Source organism: Rutilus rutilus (genome assembly GCF_951802725.1).
Source record: "Rutilus rutilus genome assembly, chromosome: 2".
NCBI classification, from domain to species: domain Eukaryota; kingdom Metazoa; phylum Chordata; class Actinopteri; order Cypriniformes; family Leuciscidae; genus Rutilus; species Rutilus rutilus.
Genome location: NC_140210.1, coordinates 38,239,036 through 38,261,847, shown reverse-complemented (window position 1 = coordinate 38,261,847; position 22,812 = coordinate 38,239,036). Strand labels below are relative to the sequence as shown.

At 37.3% G+C, this 22,812-nt stretch overlaps 1 protein-coding gene across 1 annotated transcript in view; it reads right to left on the bottom strand.

Annotated features, from left to right (window-relative positions):
- Positions 1-22,548, bottom strand: part of tubgcp3 (tubulin gamma complex component 3) — a 29,286-nt gene extending 6,738 nt beyond the window's left edge. Inside the window, exons 1-16 of the mRNA XM_084395274.1 lie at positions 22,310-22,548; positions 21,587-21,694; positions 20,609-20,676; positions 20,415-20,498; positions 20,094-20,305; positions 16,576-16,748; positions 15,975-16,087; positions 11,552-11,677; positions 11,291-11,359; positions 8,638-8,770; positions 8,338-8,504; positions 6,685-6,795; positions 4,881-4,989; positions 1,833-2,022; positions 1,566-1,701; positions 1,395-1,463 (exon numbers count right to left, since the gene is read on the bottom strand). Of these exons, the coding sequence (XP_084251400.1) occupies positions 1,395-1,463; positions 1,566-1,701; positions 1,833-2,022; positions 4,881-4,989; positions 6,685-6,795; positions 8,338-8,504; positions 8,638-8,770; positions 11,291-11,359; positions 11,552-11,677; positions 15,975-16,087; positions 16,576-16,748; positions 20,094-20,305; positions 20,415-20,498; positions 20,609-20,676; positions 21,587-21,694; positions 22,310-22,385 (1,944 nt within the window). The 5' untranslated portion in view covers positions 22,386-22,548. The remainder of the gene's footprint in view (positions 1-1,394; positions 1,464-1,565; positions 1,702-1,832; positions 2,023-4,880; positions 4,990-6,684; positions 6,796-8,337; positions 8,505-8,637; positions 8,771-11,290; positions 11,360-11,551; positions 11,678-15,974; positions 16,088-16,575; positions 16,749-20,093; positions 20,306-20,414; positions 20,499-20,608; positions 20,677-21,586; positions 21,695-22,309) is intronic.
- Between the last annotated feature and the right edge of the window lie 264 nt (positions 22,549-22,812).

Sequence of the window (22,812 nt, the reverse complement as noted above, 5' to 3'; positions counted from 1 at the left end):
TTCATCATATAAAGTGGATCGTGTCTCTTCGGAAGACTTTGATTAAACCACTCGAACCACTATGGATTTATTTTACGATCTCTTTATGAAAGCTTTGAAGCATTTTATGTGAATAGACCTTCAATGGACACACAGAAATCTCTCAGATTTCACTGAAAAAAAATCTTAATTTCTGTTACAAAGATGAACAAAAGTCTTATGTGTTTGGAAACACATGAGGGTGAGTAATTAATGACAGAATTTTCCTTTTGGGTGAACTAACCCTTTAACACACAACCCCAAACCTGCAAACTATTTCCGCATTCCGGGTGGAACGTAAGGTTATAAAATAGACATAACCAAATGTTTTTCAAACAAAAACCATATTGTATCTGATGAATAACTTCTCATTATACCATGGTCTGTCTAAATACTTGATTCTGATTGGCTGGAAGGTGTGCAATAAAACCATTTAATGCACAGGTAGTTCCAAGTCAGTTTAATCACCATTCTATATTAATGCGCTGTTTTCAATGAAGCACACACACACACACACATCACTGGTACACAGGGAAATCGCACTGCACACGCACATATATTCAGGAGCACAGAAACTTATCAACGCTGCCCCGTGAGTTTTAGCAATAAAATAGCTTTGCTACTGAATCACTGTATTAAATTTCTCAACAACGAGGGGGTTACATCGCTACTTTGAAGTGATAAACTCTCAGCTTCATTGTTAATGGAGAGAGAGAGAGAGAAAGAGACACTGAACAGAAGCAGGTAAGCATCTCTCATCTCTCTCTCTCTCTCTCGATAATTAATTCAAATAAATGCTATAATTCATTCATTCATAATCTTACCGTACTACTTTATCTCGGTCTCTGAAGAAAATAACCGTAAATTTAACCCATTTGGCAAATGACCATGGTATAAGCAGGATAATCCACAGCTAGCTGAAATTATTAAGCGATTAATAATTAAAAACGATTTTAATGCACTCCGCTTCGCACAAGCGGTTCTTTGCCTCCACACCGTGCATTAAAATAATTTAATGCACAGCTAGCCGTGGATTTTCCCTTACTTAATGGATGCTGAATCTTATAAATCAATGCTGCAATAAATGTATCATCTCAGTTCACTGAAATTGATTGCCCGATTCTTGAATGGGCCTTGGTCTGGGTCATGAGTCATGACTACATCTCTGCTAAAAACTAAGCAATATCTCTTCCAGACCAAAAATGACCTGAATTAGTTATAGGGTAACAGTAATTAAAATATTAGTGTTATATTATGTGAGCAGTATATTATGCCAAAATGCATCTAAATGGGTTAGAACAATCTTGCTGGGTGCATACGGTGTGCGCGGACTTCAGCTGCCTGTGTTGATGATGAAAATTAAGCCACAAACTTACCGTGGCAATGGGCCCCTCTACATGATAATCCAAACTGAAGACGTCCCAACCAGTGTCCCCAGGAGAAACCTAGACAAAACAGGACACCAGACCCACATTCAGTGATACACAATTATGTAGTGATATTTGCCATCAGATATTTGTTTATTTGGCTCAGTTTCTTCTCAGTACCTCCAGTAGCCGGACATCAAGCCTCTTTAGTATCTCAGGACTGTCAAACTGAGCATTGGTTGCCCTGACAGCGGTCTCCAGGATACCGGTTAGATTGTGTTGGTAAAGAGTGGTGGCAGCCCTCACCAACTCTGGCCTGAGAGAAAGCGAGAGATAAAGAGAGATGGATGACTCCAAGAATAAATGCCCTTACTAGAGGAGAAAGAACGGTTATAAATCAACGATGAAATCAAGCACATTCATGTCAAGCTACACAAACAAACTTACTTGAGAAGGTCCATGAGGTGTCGGATGAAGTCTCCCTGGCCCAGCAGAAGGTATCTCCTCATGGCCTGAAGATGTTCCAGCAGTTGGTAGTTCTTATTCAGCACATCCAAAAGATACTTACTGGTCTCAAAATATGCAGCATCAATCTTACTCTGAAAGGCCCCTTCCAGATCAGTGAACAATTCTGTCGCTGAGAAAGATATAGAGTGTTAAATGAAAGCAAGAGCATGAGAGAGAGAAAAAAGAAAGAAGAGGAATGAAGAAAAAGTCAAGAGGAAAAATGAGGCAGAACAAGAAAGAAAGACCCTTATGAAAATATAGTATTCTGGCAAATCCTTGCAGATATTTATTACAAGCTTATATTTCCCATGCAAATGAGCAGTGAGCAGATTTATGATATTTTAAAATGTAGAAAAAAAGTCACGATACTGGAATTTCGATACGATACCTTGAAAAATATCGATATTCGATACCACAGGGAAAAACGGTCATTTGGTGCGTTCAAGTCAAATTGTATAGATCGTATTTACGAGTTGAACGCCACCACAATGCCATAAATACCAGTGGGGAGCTCGGGATTTTCTCTAAGCCCTGATCTTTACGAGTTGTCGGCGTGTCACTGAGAAACATGGCGGAATACCACAACACTTAAAGGTAATTAGCAGCGACATTGTCAGGCTTTTCTATTTACAGCGCAGTAAGCTAATTGCCTGCACAGAATATGATGGCATTATAATATAACAATGCAACATGTAACGATTAAAGTTGGCAGTGGCTTCATAAATTAATTAAAAATATTAAAAAAACAAAGTACACCTAACGCACATTTCTTTGTTCTTCATTTTCTAGAACGAAGAGCTTAAGAACCTTACTGTTAAGAGAAAGTAGTCCGCCATCTTACTCCGACGAAAGTGACCGGCCGTCGTAAACACGACTTCCCACCTTGTACGTACGAACTTCCCAGGAGGACTTGAATGCACCAATATACATGTTCAATATTATCTTTTTTTTTTCAAACTGAAAGTAATAAAAATTTTCAAGCTTCAAAAAGTACATGGCAAATCGTAACAGTAATCCAAATGATTCAAGCGGTTTAATCCATGTCTTCTCAATAGACATGATCGCTTTATACGATGAACAGATTTTAATTTAGGCTTTTATTCACATATAAACATTGATCACTTAGCATTACAATTATCTTAGCCCTAAATGTTTGCTCACTCTATGCATTAGTGTTTTTACAATGGGGTAATTTTAACAGTCAGTAATAAAATAACAAATAAACAAATGACAAATTATAGCACAAATAAAAACAGTGCTTTAAGTTTTTCAGGTTGGTCTAACAGTAGCATTCTGGTACAGAAATAGTCTTCATTGTACAAATTAAATACAGGTTAATCCTTACAATTAAAGTTACCAAAGTTATTCGGTCCAGAACAGTGAGTGATTTTCTCTTCATCTTTTGTTGTCTGATGAACATTAATGACACAGACAACAGCAGGATTATTAGGCTGCTGTCACTTTAAGAGTGAATGGACAGATTCCAATATACTGTTACACACTAGGGGTGTAACGGTTTTAGATACGGTATGTGCTAAGGGGAAAAAGGACCACTGTCAAATAAAAATAAAGAAAATAAGAACAAATAATCTAACTACAAGCAACAGCTCAAATAAATCCAATAGAGCAAAAATTTTCAGGTAGGTCTAACATTAGTTTTCAGGTACAGAATTAGAATAATGTAATCCAATGTAAAATAACATTGCACATTTGACTGTGTAAATTCAATCTAGAGCAGTGAGTGTTTTCCTTGTCTTTTGTTGTTCGATTAACATTAAAAACACAGATAGGAGGAATATTAGGCTGCTGTCGCTTTTAAGACAATGCCGGATCCAAAATACTGATATTGTTGTCAGTCACACATGCGTTGTCTTTCTCGACTGTATAAGTTCACCTTAGGCATAACAGACTATGTCAGCTAGGATACGCAAGACGGGCATGTTGACAATTTTTGTGTAAATTTGTCCATTTCAAGCACAAGACTTGAACAAGAACTCAATATCTGTGCGCTGTCAGAGTGTGCGCGCTTCGGATGAGAACACACACACAAACCATAGTATAGAAACGTCGTCAGATTTGAGATCAACCGTGGTGCAAGTGCGTGCCTAACAGTGGGTGGAGAACGGTACGGTTAGTTTTTTTTTTTAGAGAGAACCGTTAAACCCCTAATACACACGAGTTTTATTTCTCAACTGTTTAAATTCACTTAAGACAAAGGACAATTTGACATAATTTTATCCCCTGGTTTCACAGACAAGGCTTAAGTGTAGTCCCAGACTAAAATGCAAGGTTTGAGTTTTAACTGAAAGCTACTTGCACTGACAGATACGTCAGTGCCATTGCTTTGTCTCAAGACGCACACTAGTAATGTTTCTTTCTGAGGCATGTTTATAAAAGCTGCTTAAATGCCCTAATTGAACTAACTAAAACAAAGCTTAGATTAAAAGTAAATTTCACAATGGTATAGAAACTATAATAACCTTGGTTGTGACTAACTGTTTATAAAAGGTTTACAAAATAATGGTGAACGTGACTGCATTGTTTGCCAGATTTGTGCCAATAAATAATTAAAAAAAATAACCTTTGCAAGGTTATACATGTAAAGAGCAAACCACTTTTGATGAAAGAAAAAAATAAACCAGACAAAGTCAATGCGAAGTAAGAAAGAGAAGGACAGAACACCAGAAACCAAAGAACCTTCTAGAATCACACTGAAGGACAGAGATGTACGTTGGAGGCTAAGAGCATTGATTAGCCATGCTAGCAAAGACGTTAAAAACAGCCAGCGTCGATATGGACAAATACACCACAGACAGGCGGTCAAAAACTGCACTTTCCTCCACAACAAATCAATCCTTCTCTCTCCTCTTTCTCCATCCCTCACTTTCAGCAGGTTATTTAACTATTAGCTGCCATTATGGCCACAAATAATCGCATTAGCAAGCATAAACGCAGCTATTTTAAGCAACTACATTAGCGCTAGCTCACCATCTTTGGGAGAGTCGGTGGATTTGGAGGCGGGCATGATCTTTCCCGGCGGCGTCCTGTCGTGGCAAACCTGATGCAGGAAGTTGATGGATTTGCCAATGAGTAGCACCTGGAGAAGGGCAGAAAGGAAGAAAACACATCAGATGGCATCATTATATGCTCATTTCAATCTGAAGATGAATCACTGTTAGGTAATGTCTTGCATTAAACAATCAAACTGGGTTTTTGCTATTAATGAAGAAAATGTGAGTGCTGCTTGGCTGTGAAAAACTCAGACACTTCCTTCCAATTGTGTACTGTGTGGTTGATATAGGTTAGGTGAAACATGAGGAAAGGTGTGTTATAATATACTTTAAGCAATGAAATTGACAAACTTCACCTCGTGAGTGATTACATACATACATACATACATACATACATAACAAAACTAGACATGTTCTACAAATGAATTATTTGCTCGTGTTATAACAAATATATTAAAATAGATTTTGTTTTATATATATATATATATATATATATATATATATATATATATATATATATATATATATATATATATATATATATATAAAAATATTAAAGCACAGACATAATATATTCATAAGAAATACATTACAATAATAATGTATATTTTACATAAATAAAATACAAAATGTTGCACATCATATTTTTCACAAGTGTAAAATTATTTGTAATATTTTCAAAAACCCCTAGCACTGCGGTTCTACACGGGCAAACACCACTCACATTTTCTTTAGAAAACATAAAAACCTTGTTCGTGCATGTCTCATTCCTTGATCAATAACACTGATGTTATGCCATCATGTAGAGTACAATGTAAAGTACATGATGTACTACCATGATATACAGACCCTTTCCAAAAAATTTGAATATCATGGAAAAGTTTATTTACTTCCATAATTCCATTCAAAACGTTAAACTTCCATAGATTATAGATTCAGGGCCCACAACTTAAACGATTTCAAGTATTTAGTTGTTTATTTGTACATAATTTGGGCTTCCAGCTCATAAAACCCACGAAAGCAGGATTTCAAAAAATTTGAATATTACATGAAATCACACAGTAATTACACAGTGATACCATGGTCATTGAACCAGGTTTTGGTTATTTTGGCAGTGTGGGCAGGTGCAAATCCTGCTGGAAAATGAAGTCAGCATCTCCATAAAGCTTGTCTGCTGAAGGAAGCATGAAGTGCTCTGAAAATGTCCTGGTAGACGGCTGCGTTGAGTGGACGGCACAGTGGACCAGCACCAGCCGATGACATGGCTCCCCAAACCAACACAGACTGTGGAAACTTCACACTGGACTTCAAGCATCTTGGATTGTGTGCCTCTCCATTCTTCCTCCAGACTCTGGGACCTTGGTTTCCAAATGAGATGAAAAATTTGCTCTCATCAGAAAAGAGGACTTTGGTCCACTGTGCTTTATTAAATCCAGAGTCAACGCAGCCGTCTACCAGGACATTTTCAGAGCACTTCATGCTTCCTTCATTTTCCAGCAGGATTTGCACCTGCCCACACTGCCAAAAGAACCAAAACCTGGTTCAATGACCATGGTATCACTGTGTGATTTCATGTAATATTCGAATTTTTTGAAATCCTGTTTTCGTGGGTTTTATGAGCTAAACACTTGAACTAAATGAACTAAATACTTGAAATCGTTTAAGTTGTGGGCCCTGAATCTATAATCTATGGAAGTTTAACGTTTTGAATGGAATTATGGAAATAAATACACTTTTCCATGATATTCAAATTTTTTTGAAAGGGTCTGTAAGTGCTGTACCTTCCTGGCTTGGTCCATTGTGATGAAGGACGGGATCATACTCTTCCTCAGAGAGTACTTGTCATGCCACAGTCTGTCCGTCTTCACTGTTGGGTCAGAGGCTACAAAGAACTGAACACACATATTGATTGTCAGAAGGATTTCTTAACTTTTATTTTGTTTGATTTAAGAAAGTTATTTAGCTACGGCCTGTCCCACGCATACAGTCTCATAATGTTTACACTGATGAAACATCAGCTCTAAGACAAATAAATTCCCTCCATCGACTGTTCAACTGGTCGCTCTATTGCAATGACCTTTCTGTGGTAATAATAATTACACAGACGGAGGGAATAAAAGTAGAAGAGTACATCAGTGCTTTCAACACGGCAACTATTAAAACGACTATTGCCGAGAATAACGATGCCGAGCGAAACGAGGAGCTCGTAAACCCTTGGACCAGGAAGGGAGTGTTTTCGATGGGTACATTAGTGATATAACCCTCTCTGTCACCTCCACCCTCAACACTGCTTACACAGTGAAAAAGCCTGTTACACTTCAGCAAGGGCGAGATTAAATCCTGTGATTACAGGCAAGAGCGTCTGATTGGTGCCCATGCGGAGGGGAAGCTGGGAGTTGATTGGGCGATAACTCTTCTACGCCCGGCGACTTCAGACTTAGTCAAGTGGGCATAGGCTAAGTAAAGAAAGATTCATTGACACTATTTGGTAATTGCGGAGGACAAGGAGAAGTAGATGTGAGAGTGATAGTGGGAGAAAGAGAGAGACAGAAGGCCGCAGAGGAAGTGGAAGGAGAAGGGCCCATTAGCGCAGCCTCATCTGTCCTCATCTGGGTGTAGGAGACTGTGGTTCACTGTGTCTGCAAAACTTAAATCACACTCAAGTGCAGCGGTTTTCTCAGACACTGGCCTGAGATCAGCTTCCATTATGTGGTGGAAATTTGTATTTAATTATTAACTTTGTATCAATTAAGTGGTATTTTTCACACCCCCACCAAGCAGACACAAAGTCCCTTAAGTAAGAACAAAAACTATCTAGTTGAAAATAATTAAGGTGTGTTTTCTACAATGATCTTCACTAAATGAACTCAAAGTACAATATATTTATATGATTATAAAACATTTTATTAGCCTATATATATATATATATATATATATATATATATATATATATATATATATATATATATGCCATAAAGAGAACATTTTTGTGTAACGAATCGTTCAACCAGTTTAAAATCAATTCGTTAAATCGGACCGTCTGTATTTTTAGTAATTGAAATAAAGCTGAAAAAGAGAGGCAAACTCTTACATCGCTAATGAAGTTATTTAAAATCTGTTTTAACACTCTCCTACTTGAGACACGAGGCTAATGATGATAAGCTAATGATACACTCTTCAGGACACTCAATGACTAAATTAAAAGTTAATTAAAATCGTTGCGATCATTGCATCACTTAATTCTATTCTGGCAGCAAAATCATAGAGATTATATTGTGAATATTTAGGTGAAAGGCACAGAGTAAAGACTAGAGTACATAGGTTTGCAGTGTTGAAGTAACTACTCAAGTATTTTTATTGCAGTCTGCGCACACACAGGAAGTTCTAGCAAGGGTATCTGGGAGTGACTCTGCAAAGAAAAGCAGTGTCCTGACCTCATGGTACGTATCCTCCAGCTCCCCGTCATAGATCCAGCGATACAGGAAGTTGAGAATAGGGTGTGACACCAGACCAAGTATGTGCTGGATCAACGCTCTCATGTGGGGGTCACCCGTCTTTCCATACGCATGTACAGCTGAGGCCAGCTCTCCTCCTTTACGCCCTGTGACAGAAACCTGGCTGAGGCTGATATCTTTGTGGTAAATGCACCGTTTACAATGAAATATGATGTTAATAATGCTGAATATATTTTAAGTGTATTGTGTAACTTTTGAATGAGCTGTATCATCACTAACCTTGGCAGTAATCCACCAGGGCGGCCAGTGTTTTCAGCCGAACCTTGGGGTCGTAGGTCCACACCAGCAGTCTCCTCAAAGTCAGAGTGCTGTCCACGCTCACGTTTACACCCTGATCATCTTCCACCTGGAGCTAAACACACACACACTCTACCGTTACCTCTTTTATATGCTCCGAGAACGGACACCGCACCAGTGATATAAAACACACACACACAGGTCTGTTAACTTAAGCAATACTTTTAATAAGGTAGTCTAATATTTTTCTGACTAACAAATTACTGACACAGTAAAGGGTAGATTTAAATAAAGAAAAACAAAATTTAAATAAAGAAAAACAAAATTTAAATAAAGAAAAAACTAAATTTAAATAAAGAAAAACAATTTAAATAAAGAAAAACAAAATTTAAATAAAGAAAAACAAAATTTAAATAAAGAAAAACGAAACAAAATTTAAATAAAGAAAATGAAATTTAAATAAAGAAAAACGAAATTAAGTTAAATTAAAAATGAGATTAATTAAGATAGATAATAACGGGTAAAAAGGCTAATACATTGTTTCTATTATTCTATTTTCCACAATGTCAAAGCAACGCAGCTTAACCCAAAATACAAGCTCAGACATGCACTTCTGTCAATACAAACTTCCTTCAACTGTCCATCCTATTAAAAATGGCTAGGCTATATAAGATAATCGTAAAAAAGAGTACTGTGTTTGGCCAGATTTTATAGTGTTAAACATATTCAAGCGCGAATGAGAACCGTTTCGAGGGGGATGCCAGGTGTGAAAAAAAAAAAAAAAAAAAAAGATTATTCGAATGTCAAATTTTCACATCGAATACCAACCCACCGAACGAATATTCGGGTCCAGCCCTAGTACACAAAGGAGGAGTCTCGGCTAGTAGGCTCTGTTGCGTGTGAGGATGTTGGAGGTGGAGATTTATATCCTTTTCTCGCAGCACTTGATATAATTAAACTTATCAATTTGATGGGGGATCCAGAAAGGTTCAAACGACAATCACTAGTGACAACTGGAGATTCACCCGTTGTAAAATGCAAAAGACTTCGGACTTCGGAGTGGCTACAGAAAAAGAGAGGCTGCAACCGGGCCCATGCGAAAACAAGGATAATATCGGAAGGGCATTAAATGTAGTCACGCAATGCTGCTGTTGCTAACATTAACAATTTGAGAACAAAGTATAATTTGCACGGTTTGACGTGATATGATAAGCGATCGTTAGATTTAATCAGCGCGATTTCCTGCAATGCTTTTTTCCCTTTAGTTGGTCAGAACAAAAGTGAATGTTACTTGTTCATACGACATTTTCCGGTGAAAATTCTTATGTTGGTCATACTTCCAAAAAGTAGAATCTGTGATTCTGAATGACAGCATCCACACCGGCACGGCGACTGACAGCCGCACATTCTCCTCAAAACATTAATTCATCCGCACTGTGCCATGCCGAGGCACAACTCACGTAAAGCGAATAACTGCAATTGCAGATTTCGAACAGAGATGGCGACAAAGAGGAAAAACTACGGACTGCAGCTTTAAGTACAATTCATTTTTATTTCAGATTGGGTATGTATATATTGGCTGGAGCTCACCATGCATCAAAACTGACAATACTTATTTTTTAATGGAATATTACAGTATTTATTGTAAACGATTTATCATTATTTAAAGGAGTCATAACCTAGTATTACATTGGATACCTACTGCTGTATTATAGTCTTTCAGGCCCTTCTAAAAAAGAAAAGTGGAAAAAAAATAAACACAGACCTACTTTTACCCTTATTTCTGAAGGCATTATTGTCTCGCGAGATCAATGCGATGTTTTGGCTGTCGTGGACGCTCTATATGGCTCTGCACGCCAGTTGAAAGGGTTGTTGGGACAGCGTCATTAAAAATGAATTTCATCCACTGGTCCCTGATAGTTTCGTCCGATTTTGGGAGATAAAACACATTTACATGTTTTTTATGGCAATCAACCACAGAGCAAGTCCGGTGTGCACTCGGTTTCTCCATCTTTCCCGACTGAACTGAATATGAGGGGGAGAGGGGAAGGGGGGCTTCCTGCTGCGGTGTCCATATATGGTATATCCTACTACCTCATGACGTCAAGAGGGAGCTGAAATCAAAATCTCGTATGTGAGTGCGCGTGCACGCGCGCTGGTTTATTTACCCTGAGGTAAACAAACGCTTCACTTTTAAATATCGGCTTCCCGGCCAGTGTATAATCGTTAGTCGATCATAACATACATTGATTCTCGTGGAAAAGTGAAAATTGCAGGTTATGACTCCTTTAAAACATTATTTTTTTTAATTCATGTGCCCTCATAATCTATCAGCAAAATAACTTCCCCTGCCTCTTGCTGTGACACCTCATCTCTTCTCTGATGACGTTTACTGTTGTGAGGGCGGGACGACCTGTCACTCACATGACAACACAGCAATAGCAAACCACAACCATCCAATCAATTCACGATGGACAAAATCAAGTCCCGCCATACATAACTTCCGTTTCATGCCAACTATATTATCCTGCAGATTTCTCAGACAAAGAAGCAGCAGCAGAAAAGAGGCTTAATCAAATAAATATTTCATGGTCAGACACACACATTCTCCTCTGCGCATTTGTCCCAGACTCACCTGTGCATGAAGTACAGACAGCAATCTGTAGTACTCCTTCAGCTCTTGATGCAGCGCAGCACAAAAACTCTGAGAACAAAGGGTGAGAGGAGAGAACTAAATAAACGCAATAGTCTTTACTTTCGATCATTTTAATGCATGCTTGCTAAACAAAAGTATTAACTTCTTTCAAATAAAGAATATAATCTAGCATTATAAGATCTGTGTAGCAGTTAAGGATGTATATGATGTGTTCACTGTCAGTCACGTCACATTTCCTACCTGTCCGACAAGGCCAAAGGCTCGATCCAAGCTGTGGGAATCTGTGTATTTTCTAATTTTATTGTGGAGCCAGCCGAGCTCTGCCAGCCTGCTGCTAGTGTCTCTCAGAGACTTACACAGCGGCACCTACAAAGCAAAAAAATACAGTCAACATGCAGAACCATGTTGGACCAAGATCACATAATAATGGACTACAAGAAAAACAACTGATTGTATTTATCTTTTAAATGTAAGTTAAATATCTGCTGTAGGAATGTGTGTGAAATCGAAGTCTGTTTTAATGTATTCTGCCTGTGAACCGGCCAGTCTGTAATCTGCCCATGTGACACTGTGGCAAAGACATTTCTATCAGTTTGAGGAAATGGCTTTAGCTAATCTCGACTGTTACTTATTTTGGCCCTTTGTGGGCTACATCTGTTCCATTCAACACAAAAACTCTTTAATAGTGTTTAATAAAAGGCCCATTTAAGCATTTGATCAAATGTTCAGTTGGAAAGGTCACCAAGACTCCTTCAAAGCAAACGCTTACTAAACAGACAACCAGTTCTTTTACATTTCTTCCTCAAAGACAGATGAAGACAAAGAAGCTGCGAAAACCTCAGACTGAATACATTTAGGAAGAAATGATTCCTTTAATTCAATATTCCAAGGGAAATGCAAAATATGAGTCCCACAAACAATGATCCATAGTCAGGCTGCAAGATAAATCGTTTTAGCATAGACTGATTTGTCTCGTAGTTGACTTGTGATTCGTACGGACCAGGCACCACGGTTTGAAATGTACGTGATTATCAGATTAATTGCAAAGTTGAACCATCATAGAGTAAAAGTTATCATTTGCACGTGTTTACAGTCCTGTCAGTTTAAACATTCAAGCGATTTTATGCCATTCGAGCTCAAGAAAACACGAAAGAGAGCTCATTACGGAACTTGCACGCTGTTTTTGTGCTTGAATGGACGCAAAATAATGTTAAAACGCCCGTCTCGGTGAGTATCCTCGTAAACACAGTCACATATGGCTTATGGGGAACGAAAGGAAATGATGCATATCATTATATTGGATCAGTGCATTAGTTCTTAAAGTGACAGCAGCCTAATATACCTGCTGCTGTCAGTCATTAATGTTAATCAAACAACAAAATACAAAGAGAAAATCACTTTTGTAGTATTAACAAAGATTAATTATATTTAATTTATACAGTGAAGACTATGCAGTGTTATTTACTAGTGAAATGTTTATATTACTGTTAGACTTACCTGAAAAACAAATCACTATTTATTTCATTTGTATCTTTGTTCTATTGTCTATCTAATTCTTGTAATTTGTATATTATCTATGCAGATTCAATCCCCAACAAAATCACCTCAATCATTCTAGAATGATTCATTCTTCCCAAATAGAGCTATTAAAGTCATCTGGTGAAACGGTTTTCATATTGCAATGTATAATCGCAGAAAAAATGTTGCAACCAGTTTTTCCAATATCGTGTAGCCCTAATCCATAGATTTGCTAAACTCGTGCTATCTGGGTAAATGTCCTCATATTAAAGGAGAACTCCGGTCAATTTTAACATTGAGCTCATTTTTTTATACATTTGGAGTGCTGTCAGTACAGAGAACAACGACAAAAATCATAGGTACTAAACCTATGCGCGTGAACTCGACTGACAGTACTGACACAGCACTCCAAATGTACAAAAAAATGAGCTCAATGTTAAAATTGACCGGAGTTCTCCTTTAAGATTGATTCTATGCTTCATATAATCATGTAATACTTAAAAATTGACATCGATATGGAGTTTGATTTTTAGGTTTTTATGAAATAAAGGCATTTATCTGTCCATCTGAGGACTAATGTTTTAACCCTCATGTGGTGTTCATGTCATTTTTGACTGGAGAAGATTTTCTTTTTCCTGAAAATACTAGTTAATGTTATCGCATTGAACTGAAACTTAGTGACTTTGTTCACAGAGACTATAACAACTTGTCCAAATTTATTATCTATTTTTTTTGTGTGTTGTTTTTTTCACCTTGTTACACTTATGGTGTTCCCGGTCAAAAATGACAGGCCTACACAAAATAGCTTATAAATCCCTCGTTATGCTATATTATCCCCAAAAATTGGATTCAATCTTTTTATCAACTTGTTTCCTTTCAATTAGGACTGGTTTTGTATTCAATTTTCAAACAGTTTAATTGTAGGAGTCATTTATCCGAGCTTATGCACCTCAGTTTTTGAGTGAAAAAAGCATTATTTGTTAATAATTTTGGCAATATTGAGAAAAAGGCCTACTATCAAATAAATGAGGCCTATGAATAATCAGATGCAAATATAAATATAAAACCAGTCCTAATTGAAAGAGAACAAGTGGACAAAAAGATTGAATCCAAGATTGGGTGAAAATATGGTATAATGCGTGATTTATAAGCTATTTTTTATAGGCCGGTCATTTTTGACCGGGAACACCACAAGTGTGACTATGTGCCATATTTTATACAAAACAAAAGTTTCAAAACAAAATTCCTGGTGAAATATTAGAGTAGACTAGTGTGATCAACAGTAGCCATTTTTTTCATTTTTTTTTTTTCATATTTCCAAATTTACTCATAAATTATTTGTTTTTTACTCAAAAAATGAGATGCCTACTCTCAGATAAATGAGGCCCATGATTAATCAGATGCAAACAGAAATATAAAACCAGTCCTAATTGAAAGAGAACAAGTTGACAAAAAGATTGAATCCAAGATTGGGTGAAAATATGGTATAATGAGTGATTTATAAGCTTTTTTTTATGGGCCTGTCATTTTTGACCGGGAACACCACAGGTGTTATAGGGTTTTGAACACCACATGAGGGTTAAACATATGTCACGTCCAAAACAAAAACAAACAGGTCTGGCCCATCAGAGTGCTTATTTATCCAGCATACCTCACTGGACATAAAAAGCACATTGTTCTTTTCCAAACAAAATGGATGCACCATTTTAAAAGTGTCACTTAAAAAGGACACCTGATCGATGATTCCTGGTCAACGTCTGCCAGGAATGTAAAAAAAAAAAAAGCCTGGGGAGCCTCTTGGCTCAAATGGACGGGCCACGTTAGTTATAGCCAGACAGCTGACGGTGAGATCAATGCGTCTACATTTCCCATTATGCACTTACAAAAGTGATAACAGGTGACCCTACTTAAGTTTGTTTAATAAGAACTCACATACACATTACAAGTACTTTTATAAGAAGCGCTATGCAAGAACACTATGCTCATAATGACTTTCCAGCATCTCAGTCTGACATGTAAAGTGTTTGTAAGTGGGGAAATAAAGAAACGAAGAACTTTAAAAAGCAAGAAAAAAAGTACTAGCCAATAAAATCTGAAACTTACACTTGCTTTGTTAAAAATACACAGTCGTTATGAATGACTGAGTGATTTGATTCGCTGTTTACTGTGATTAAATCAAACTTTATAAGCTTTTTATTTGTGGTGGCATTTAAATGTGTGGTAATTAAAACAATTGCTTAATAAGAACACAAAAAGCAAATATTATGAGAATGTTCATAACAATTTTACAATGACAATGACCTTGCTACAGTATTTCTTCATTTATCATTTTTTGCTAATATATGCTACCATTCAAAAGTTTGGGGTCGGTAACATTTTTCACCAAGGCTGCATTAATTGACCAAATAATACCATAAAACCAGTAATATTGTGAAATATTATTGCAGTTTATAGCCTAACTGTTTTCTATTTTAATATATTTTAAACTGTAATTTATTTCTGTGATGCAAAGCTGCATTTTCAGCATCATTACTCCAGTCTTCAGTGTCACATGATCCTTCAGAAATCATTCTAATATGATGATTTGCTGCTCAAGAAACCCATTATAAAACCATTATACTATTGTGAAAACCATTATACATTATTTTTCAGGATTTTTTGATGAAGACGGAAGTGAATAAATAAAAACTAACTTTAGCTGGACAAATAACTTTATCCTAGAGCTGCTGTGAAGCCAAAATTACTAAATGACTGTTACTGTAATTTCTTATTATCACTGTAAAGCTGCTTTGAAACAATCTATATTGTCAAAAGCGCTATATAAATGAAGGTGACTTGATGAGAAATTCCAAAAGAACAACATTTAATTGTAATAGAAATATTTTATAATTTGGAACATAAAAGTATTCATTTATTTTTTAAACTAGCACGACTTGAAGCTGTAAATTTGCCAGGAGCTCTCAATGTGCCAAGTACCGTTCACAAATTTTCCTTTGATTGTTTAAGGTTGCTATGCAACGTACAGAAAGTTACTGTAGTTAACTGCCTGCATGTGAGCGAGTGACCAACAAAAATCAAAGAGAGAGAAAGAAAAAGAAAGACAGAACCATAATAAAAGAAAGATACAGCTAACTGAATATATCACCTTTGAATCAATTTTGTAGCAGTTTTCTGGGCTGCACATCTTGATGAACTTTCCGTCTATTCCCTGGAAAACATAAAGAATGTCTCGGACGAGAGCAGCCTCCCCGATCTCAGCTGGGCCAGAAGAAGAGATAGAAAGAATTGTGGGGCAAAAAAAAAAAAAAGAGAATTTAAATGAAAGAGCTGTAAAGGTCATACTCATAAATCTGTCACAGAAAAAGGTGCTATGTGGCAGACTGCATCTTAAACACCTCTGAAATAGTGGAGAGATTTTTTTCTCTCTATAAGAACGGAGAAAAATGTATTACAAAAGGCAATTAGCTATTCTAACTAGTCTTAAGCACTCTAAAACAAAAAAAAGGAAGAAAAAAAAAACCCTGTAAAGGGCTTGTTCACAAAGAGAAACATTTATGCCATCTATTGCATAAAACTCCCAAGCACCTGTCACTGGTGTTTAGCACATTTTTAAACAATCACTTCTATTAATGATTTATTATTAATAAATACCTTATTAATTATAGTATATAGTATTAATCACCCAATTGTTTCCAGAACTGTTCATTTCCTTTAACAAAACAGTGATTGTTGCTGCAGACACTCACCGCTGCCGTCTCCATCCCGTCTCTGTCTTTGTGGGGGTCTGGGTGCCGGACTGGAAGAGGGTCCGCTGGTGGGACGAGGGGCGGCACCTGCCCCAGAGGGTGAACCGGACACTGGGAGAGTCCAGGCTAGACGAGACCCTCTCATAGACTCACCGACGGGCTGGGCTCCAGGTCTGAAAAACAAGCAGAAAATGACATACATGGCAAAAGTTTCCTATATAAAATAAATACACTCATGTTTACCTGAAAACCTCTGCACTTCATTTAAAGGTGCTGTACGTAACTTTTTCACTCTACTAGAGCATAAAAATACCATAATCTGTTTGCAAATATTGAGGAAACATGCTAAGTTCACATACGCGTTTCTCTGAAAAACACTTCTACAGCCAGATATTTTACTTTGAAATGTGCGTTTCCAGGCTGGAATGTTTGTTATTGTTTTGGTCTGTGATACTATGTAAGTTGCCAATTTACAATTTTCATTGTCCATTACGCTCGTTCCTGTTGTGTGTGCTCAAACTGGCAACCCGTGCGAGCGTGGAGTCTGAGAGTCTGAGGAGCAGGAGGCGGGAGAAACCACAATCTCCGATATCCTGAATTTGGACTGCAGTACCTATTTCCACCACTAGTTGTAATTCTTACAGACTGCACCTTTAACAGCTGAACTCTACAGAAGGTCAAACTCTAGGAAAGTGGTCAGTATTTTTTCGTGCCTTTCTCGCTTCATAAATGTACCTCAAAACGTATGTAATTTTACCTCTACATAAATTTATCCCAAACGTCATTGTCTTGAGGCGCATCCTTGCTGCCCATTAACAATATCTGTGGGAATTCACTAATTACCTCGTAATGGTGAGCTTTAACAAATAATGACACTGAAGTACAGACACTTTAATGATGCTGTGGGTTCGATAGCTTTACTGTCAAATGGATCCAGCAATCAATTAATTCAGGGCTTGGAGTACATGGTCATCTTTAAAATATCTTAAGTGCTGCAGGCGCTAGATAGCTGTGTTAATAATAGATGAGCATGTGGCAATTCAATTAAACATGCTACAAATACAATAGCTGTATTATTGGAAGAAAAAAAAAAACTATTAAAAGGAGAGAGAAAACCCATTTGACTGTCACTGGGCTAAAGGACAACATGCACTTCAAATTCAATTTTATGAAACATAGCATGCATCAACGAAGGTTCATTGCTACGTGACACAACAGCCACTTAATGTAAATAAATAGTTTCAGTGAATATAATGGGAGCAATATTAGTTTCTCATGACTAGTGTGTAGACAGACACTGAGCTTAAACAAAATATCAAACCAAGTAGTGGCTGCAAACAAATTTTGCTAGAACTTTTCTTAGAAATAGCTTCACTTTTTAGAGACCTTTTTGCAAATGTATAGTGTAGCATGAAGTGAAAACCACTTTACATGAGCACGATTATTTCCCCTGTAGATTCATGTAAAAAAGAATAAATATGGGTGTTAAAACAAACCACAAACAAAGAAATGGAACATTTCTTAATGGATTGTAATAAAATTCTACCCATAAACAGACAATGATCTCTAAATGCTACATTTACAAAAGATATCGGACTAGATACTTCACATCATATAAGCCCTGCAAATAAAATCAGGGTTTCCACAAGTGTTTTCATCATTGATAAAAAAAAATATATATTTATTGAGCAGCAATTCAGCATATTAGAATGATTTCTGAAGGATCATGTGACACTGAAGACTGGAGTAATGATGCTGAACATTCAGCTTTACATCTCAGAAATAAATTACATTTTAAATGGGTCCTATTAAGCTAATAGTCTTACTAGAAAACATTTACATAATTTAATGTAAAAAAAAAAAAAAAATCTTATAATTTACATTGTTGCAGCACCTGTTTTCATCCTCTGCCTGAATACTCTGTTTTACTTTCGGTTTCTTTAAAGTCACCATGAAATCAAAAATGGACAAATCCTTTTTACAGAATGTTGCACTGTTTATTAGGGGTTCAAGCGCAAAATCACTCTTAAACAGTTAGGCATGGGCTCAATTGTCTTAGATGGTTGTGATCCTTGGCTCAAGACGGACAAATGCATGCCTCTGATTTGATCGTCGTCCTGTCGGGCCATAAGTAGAGCGTGTACAAATGTAAAAAACAAAAAACAAAACTATATTTCAGCGATGAATGGCCTGAGAGTGCAAAATGTGGTCTTTTCCCTCTCTGATGTATGCGTTTACAGGCTTGATAAAGTAATTATATGGTAAATTACCTGTATTGGCTGTAAATTGCCTTTTCTATCAATAATCTAAGTGGTTACATGCTCGCTAAATAAAACATAATACGTTTTTAAGCACTGGCTTTAAGGCGTTAAAGCGCTTGAACCCTGATAATTGCCTCTCGCAGCTATTTTTTTATTTATTTATATAAAATAAAACCCGCTTGAACCTGACTTTAAAACCCGCCTTACGAAAAGCACAATCTGCTCTGATTGGTCAGTCGGCCCCAGTCTCTGTGCTTAGCGCATGTGTCGGAAATGTAACGGCCCTAACCATAACCCGTGAGTATCAGCTCCGGAGGCTTCATGAGGCACTGTAAACACTATATGGCGTACGTTTTGCCGTATCAGTTCGAGCCAGAGTTCAATAATGACAGTCAAGAAGAACAAGCTGATCAACCCAAACCACCTTAACAGGCACGACTTGTGTAAGAGTGAAAAAAAAAAACTTAAGGTGATGATACACAGGGCAACTTTTTGAGCAATGTTGCTGGGCAATGTGACCAGATGAGACACGGGGCCCACGACTGATCTAAATCATCCAGATAGAAATGTATTGCCCATTTTCAATGGGAAAGTGCCCAAGCAACAATCGCTCGGCAAAAGATTGCCCAGCAACATTGCTCAAAAAGTTGCCCATCACCTTTAGACATGGCGACAACACAACCTTTTTTCCCATATGTCTTGGATTGGAATTATGAGGGATGAGGGATATTGTGATGTGCATGTTCCAGAAAGAGAAATCAAGACTACAATCAAGGAGTTTGAGGGATTCAGAAACAGTGTTTACTTCTATAGAGAATAACTCCATTTGAAATATGACTTTGTAGAGCTTTTTCATGCTCAAACAGCAACATTACACACCAAAGAAAGTTGAAAATAAGTTAGAAAAGCATAATAGAACCCAAATATATTCAAATTGAAAGAGTTATAATTTTAAATTGTAATAATACTTTATAGGGCTGTGTTCGATACATCGATGTGTCGTGACATACTACTTGTCGATTCGGCTGAGGTGAAACGGTAGCGTGTGCATTGGTGTATTTAATTCACAATGGGTGTTGCAGACATTCTGCATACATTTTGTCATTTCCCATTTGGAATTACTGGCTTCAAAGCAGATGCAACATGTGGCATGAGCAAATTATATGCTGATTTTTGTCCTTTTTAGAGCTTGACAGCTCATGGTAACTGTATTTCTGCATTTAACTCTTAAATTGCAAGTCCATCGCTGCCACTCACCCGGTAAGCAGAGACGGAGGGGTCGGTCCAGGCCCGTTGATGGAGAACACTCCCATGCTGCTGATGCCACTGGTGGCCATGCTGGAGTTATGGGCGGTGGCAGAGCGCTCTGGGTAGCTGAGCGGGAGGCTCTGGGGACGGGCGTAGTAGAACGGGGTGGAGTGGACGTCACGGGGCAAAGCCTGGGCAAGCAGAGCTCCATAACTACACACCTGTGTGGACAGGAAAGAACATTACCTCTGCCCTTATACATAAATGTCAAAGGATTTCCATTATGTTATTGTGCAGTATCTGCAGAATAACTGGAGAAATATTTCATACAGGAACCCGGTTGGACGGCTTCCTTGGGTCTTCACAGAGGCTGAGCAGGAGGTATAAGATGGACCATCTATGTTTCAATATGCCCTGTTCACCAGACAACAAAATCAACAAGTGCACAAAACAATATGCAGTCCATGTATATCTAATCTATGCATCATGTATGGAAATATTCTCAATATATTGCGGATACTGACCTGGGTCTGAAGCTTTCTGTGCAACTCAGAGAACAGGGCAGCATCTCCTTCCCGTCTTTGTTTCAACACTACAATAAATAGGCAAAAAAAACATTTGAATCGCACAACTTAAGCCTGAAATATTAAAGAATTGCCTGATGAGTTTAAGACCTGTTGAAAGATCCAATACAGATTATTTCATCTTCATATAACAACAGCAAAAACATCAGCAGCACAATATATTAAATACCATAGTAAATTAAATTAAATAACAGGCAAACCAAACTGACATAGTCTAATGGTTTCAAATAGGGAACATAAATAAATGACAAAGAAGTCTATCATCTTTGCATAAATAATCATTGGTTTAAACTACAGCTTAAAATGAATGGCTAAGGAGTAAAAGCTAGTTCAATGGAGTCATTTTACAGTGTTATGAAAGTAGCAAACAAAACCGTAATTACATCAGAGTCCATTTTAAATGGTGTTATCATCATAATTATTAATGTTTTTATCAGTCTAGATTATGAAATAACTGCTGACAGCACTATTTTTAGGGTTTTACCGCGAGTAGCGCATCTGCGGTCAATATGGCAACAAATGACATCTCATTGTTCACCAACACATTTTTAAACATGTTTATTGCTTGATTACATGCATCATTTTATGCCATGCAAACTTCTTGCTTTCTATGATGTACTGAAAATTCGGTAGAATTATTTTTTAAATAAATTTTAAGAATTGTTTGTTTTGGAAACATCAATTACAATGGGTTGAAAATTATAAACAAATCACCATATACCATCATTTTCCTGTAAAAAGTGCTTATGAATGTATAGCTGTTCATTTTTGTACAGAAACAATAATGTTTAATGCTAAACCTTTTTTTTTTGTTATATATATCTTTATTGTTAAGCCCTGCACAGAATGATCTATGAACGCCACCTGAAATGATAATTGCTCTTGAATAATGTAAGAACAGGGTTTCAGATTACTCACGTTCTTTTTTAATTTTCTCAGACACCAGAAACTCATCCCGTTCAATTGTGGGTGCATAATTACTTCCGATGACCCTCACGGCGTACTGGAACTGATGAGCTACGTCAGCTGAGAAGATACACAAACAGGTGCATTCATAACTTAAGACTTGTAAAAAAATGTTTTTCATACATATTCACAAGACGCATTTATGTTTAAGAACAGGATCTAAATGAGGATCTGTGTCAAAATCTACCGTATATCAAGCATGAAATGGGTGTCTGGTTATACAGAAAGGCATTAGCTAATAGCAGGGATCATATTCCTGTAGGTCTGCTGTCTCTACTTCTACTAGAGCCACTGATGAGCTGCTCATGTCCTGTTTGTGTTTGTGAGATGTGTTCCTGCAGATCAGGGTTTGATTCACACATACTACTGAAATATGACAGCATCAGTGAGCTGATAACATATTAAATAAACAATGGCGTTGGGTGTGAACAGGTTTGAGTCATCAGGGTATTTATTGATCTAAAGGGCCATTTGAAACAGGGGCCCTGTATTAACCAGCATCTCCCTGATGTTTTGCCAACCTGTCCGCTTACAGCATCTCATCGCTGGAGGAGACCCTCCATCAAACTGTCTGTTTTCAACGAAACACCCCATATACTCATCGCTACACATACTGATCATGTTACTAAGCAGCGGTGTGACAGTGATGTAAACGGTTGAGATCTGTTTCTTTACCTTCACTCTTGCCCGTGATCTTACAGCACAGACTCTGCAGAAGCACGTTGGGTGATTTCTGATCAAGAGCCGCCATTGTGCACTTATATATCCCCTCCCGTGCGAGCAGAAGCGATCCGCGGCGTGCTTTTAACCGCTGTCGCTTTTAATACGGTGGGTTTCAGCTGGGAGCAACAGCAGCGCCATTTTAACGGAACCCGCCGAAAAGCGCCCACATCGGACAGTAAACGGAAAACACGGCAACGGTGCGCAGCGGAAAAACATCCGGCTGTAAAGTGAGACTCCGGAAAGCGTTCCTCTCTACAAACGTTACCTAAACGCAAAATTAATTTGCGTTCAAAATTCAAAAAAAGTAATTTGGATATTATTATTATTATTATTATTATTATTATTGTTGTTGTTGTTGTTGTTGTTGTTGTTGTTGTTGTATTTTGCTAAACGCTGAAATGGGGTAAATTACTATTTTTTTAATAAATGTATGAATGGTGCACAGGACTATAAAC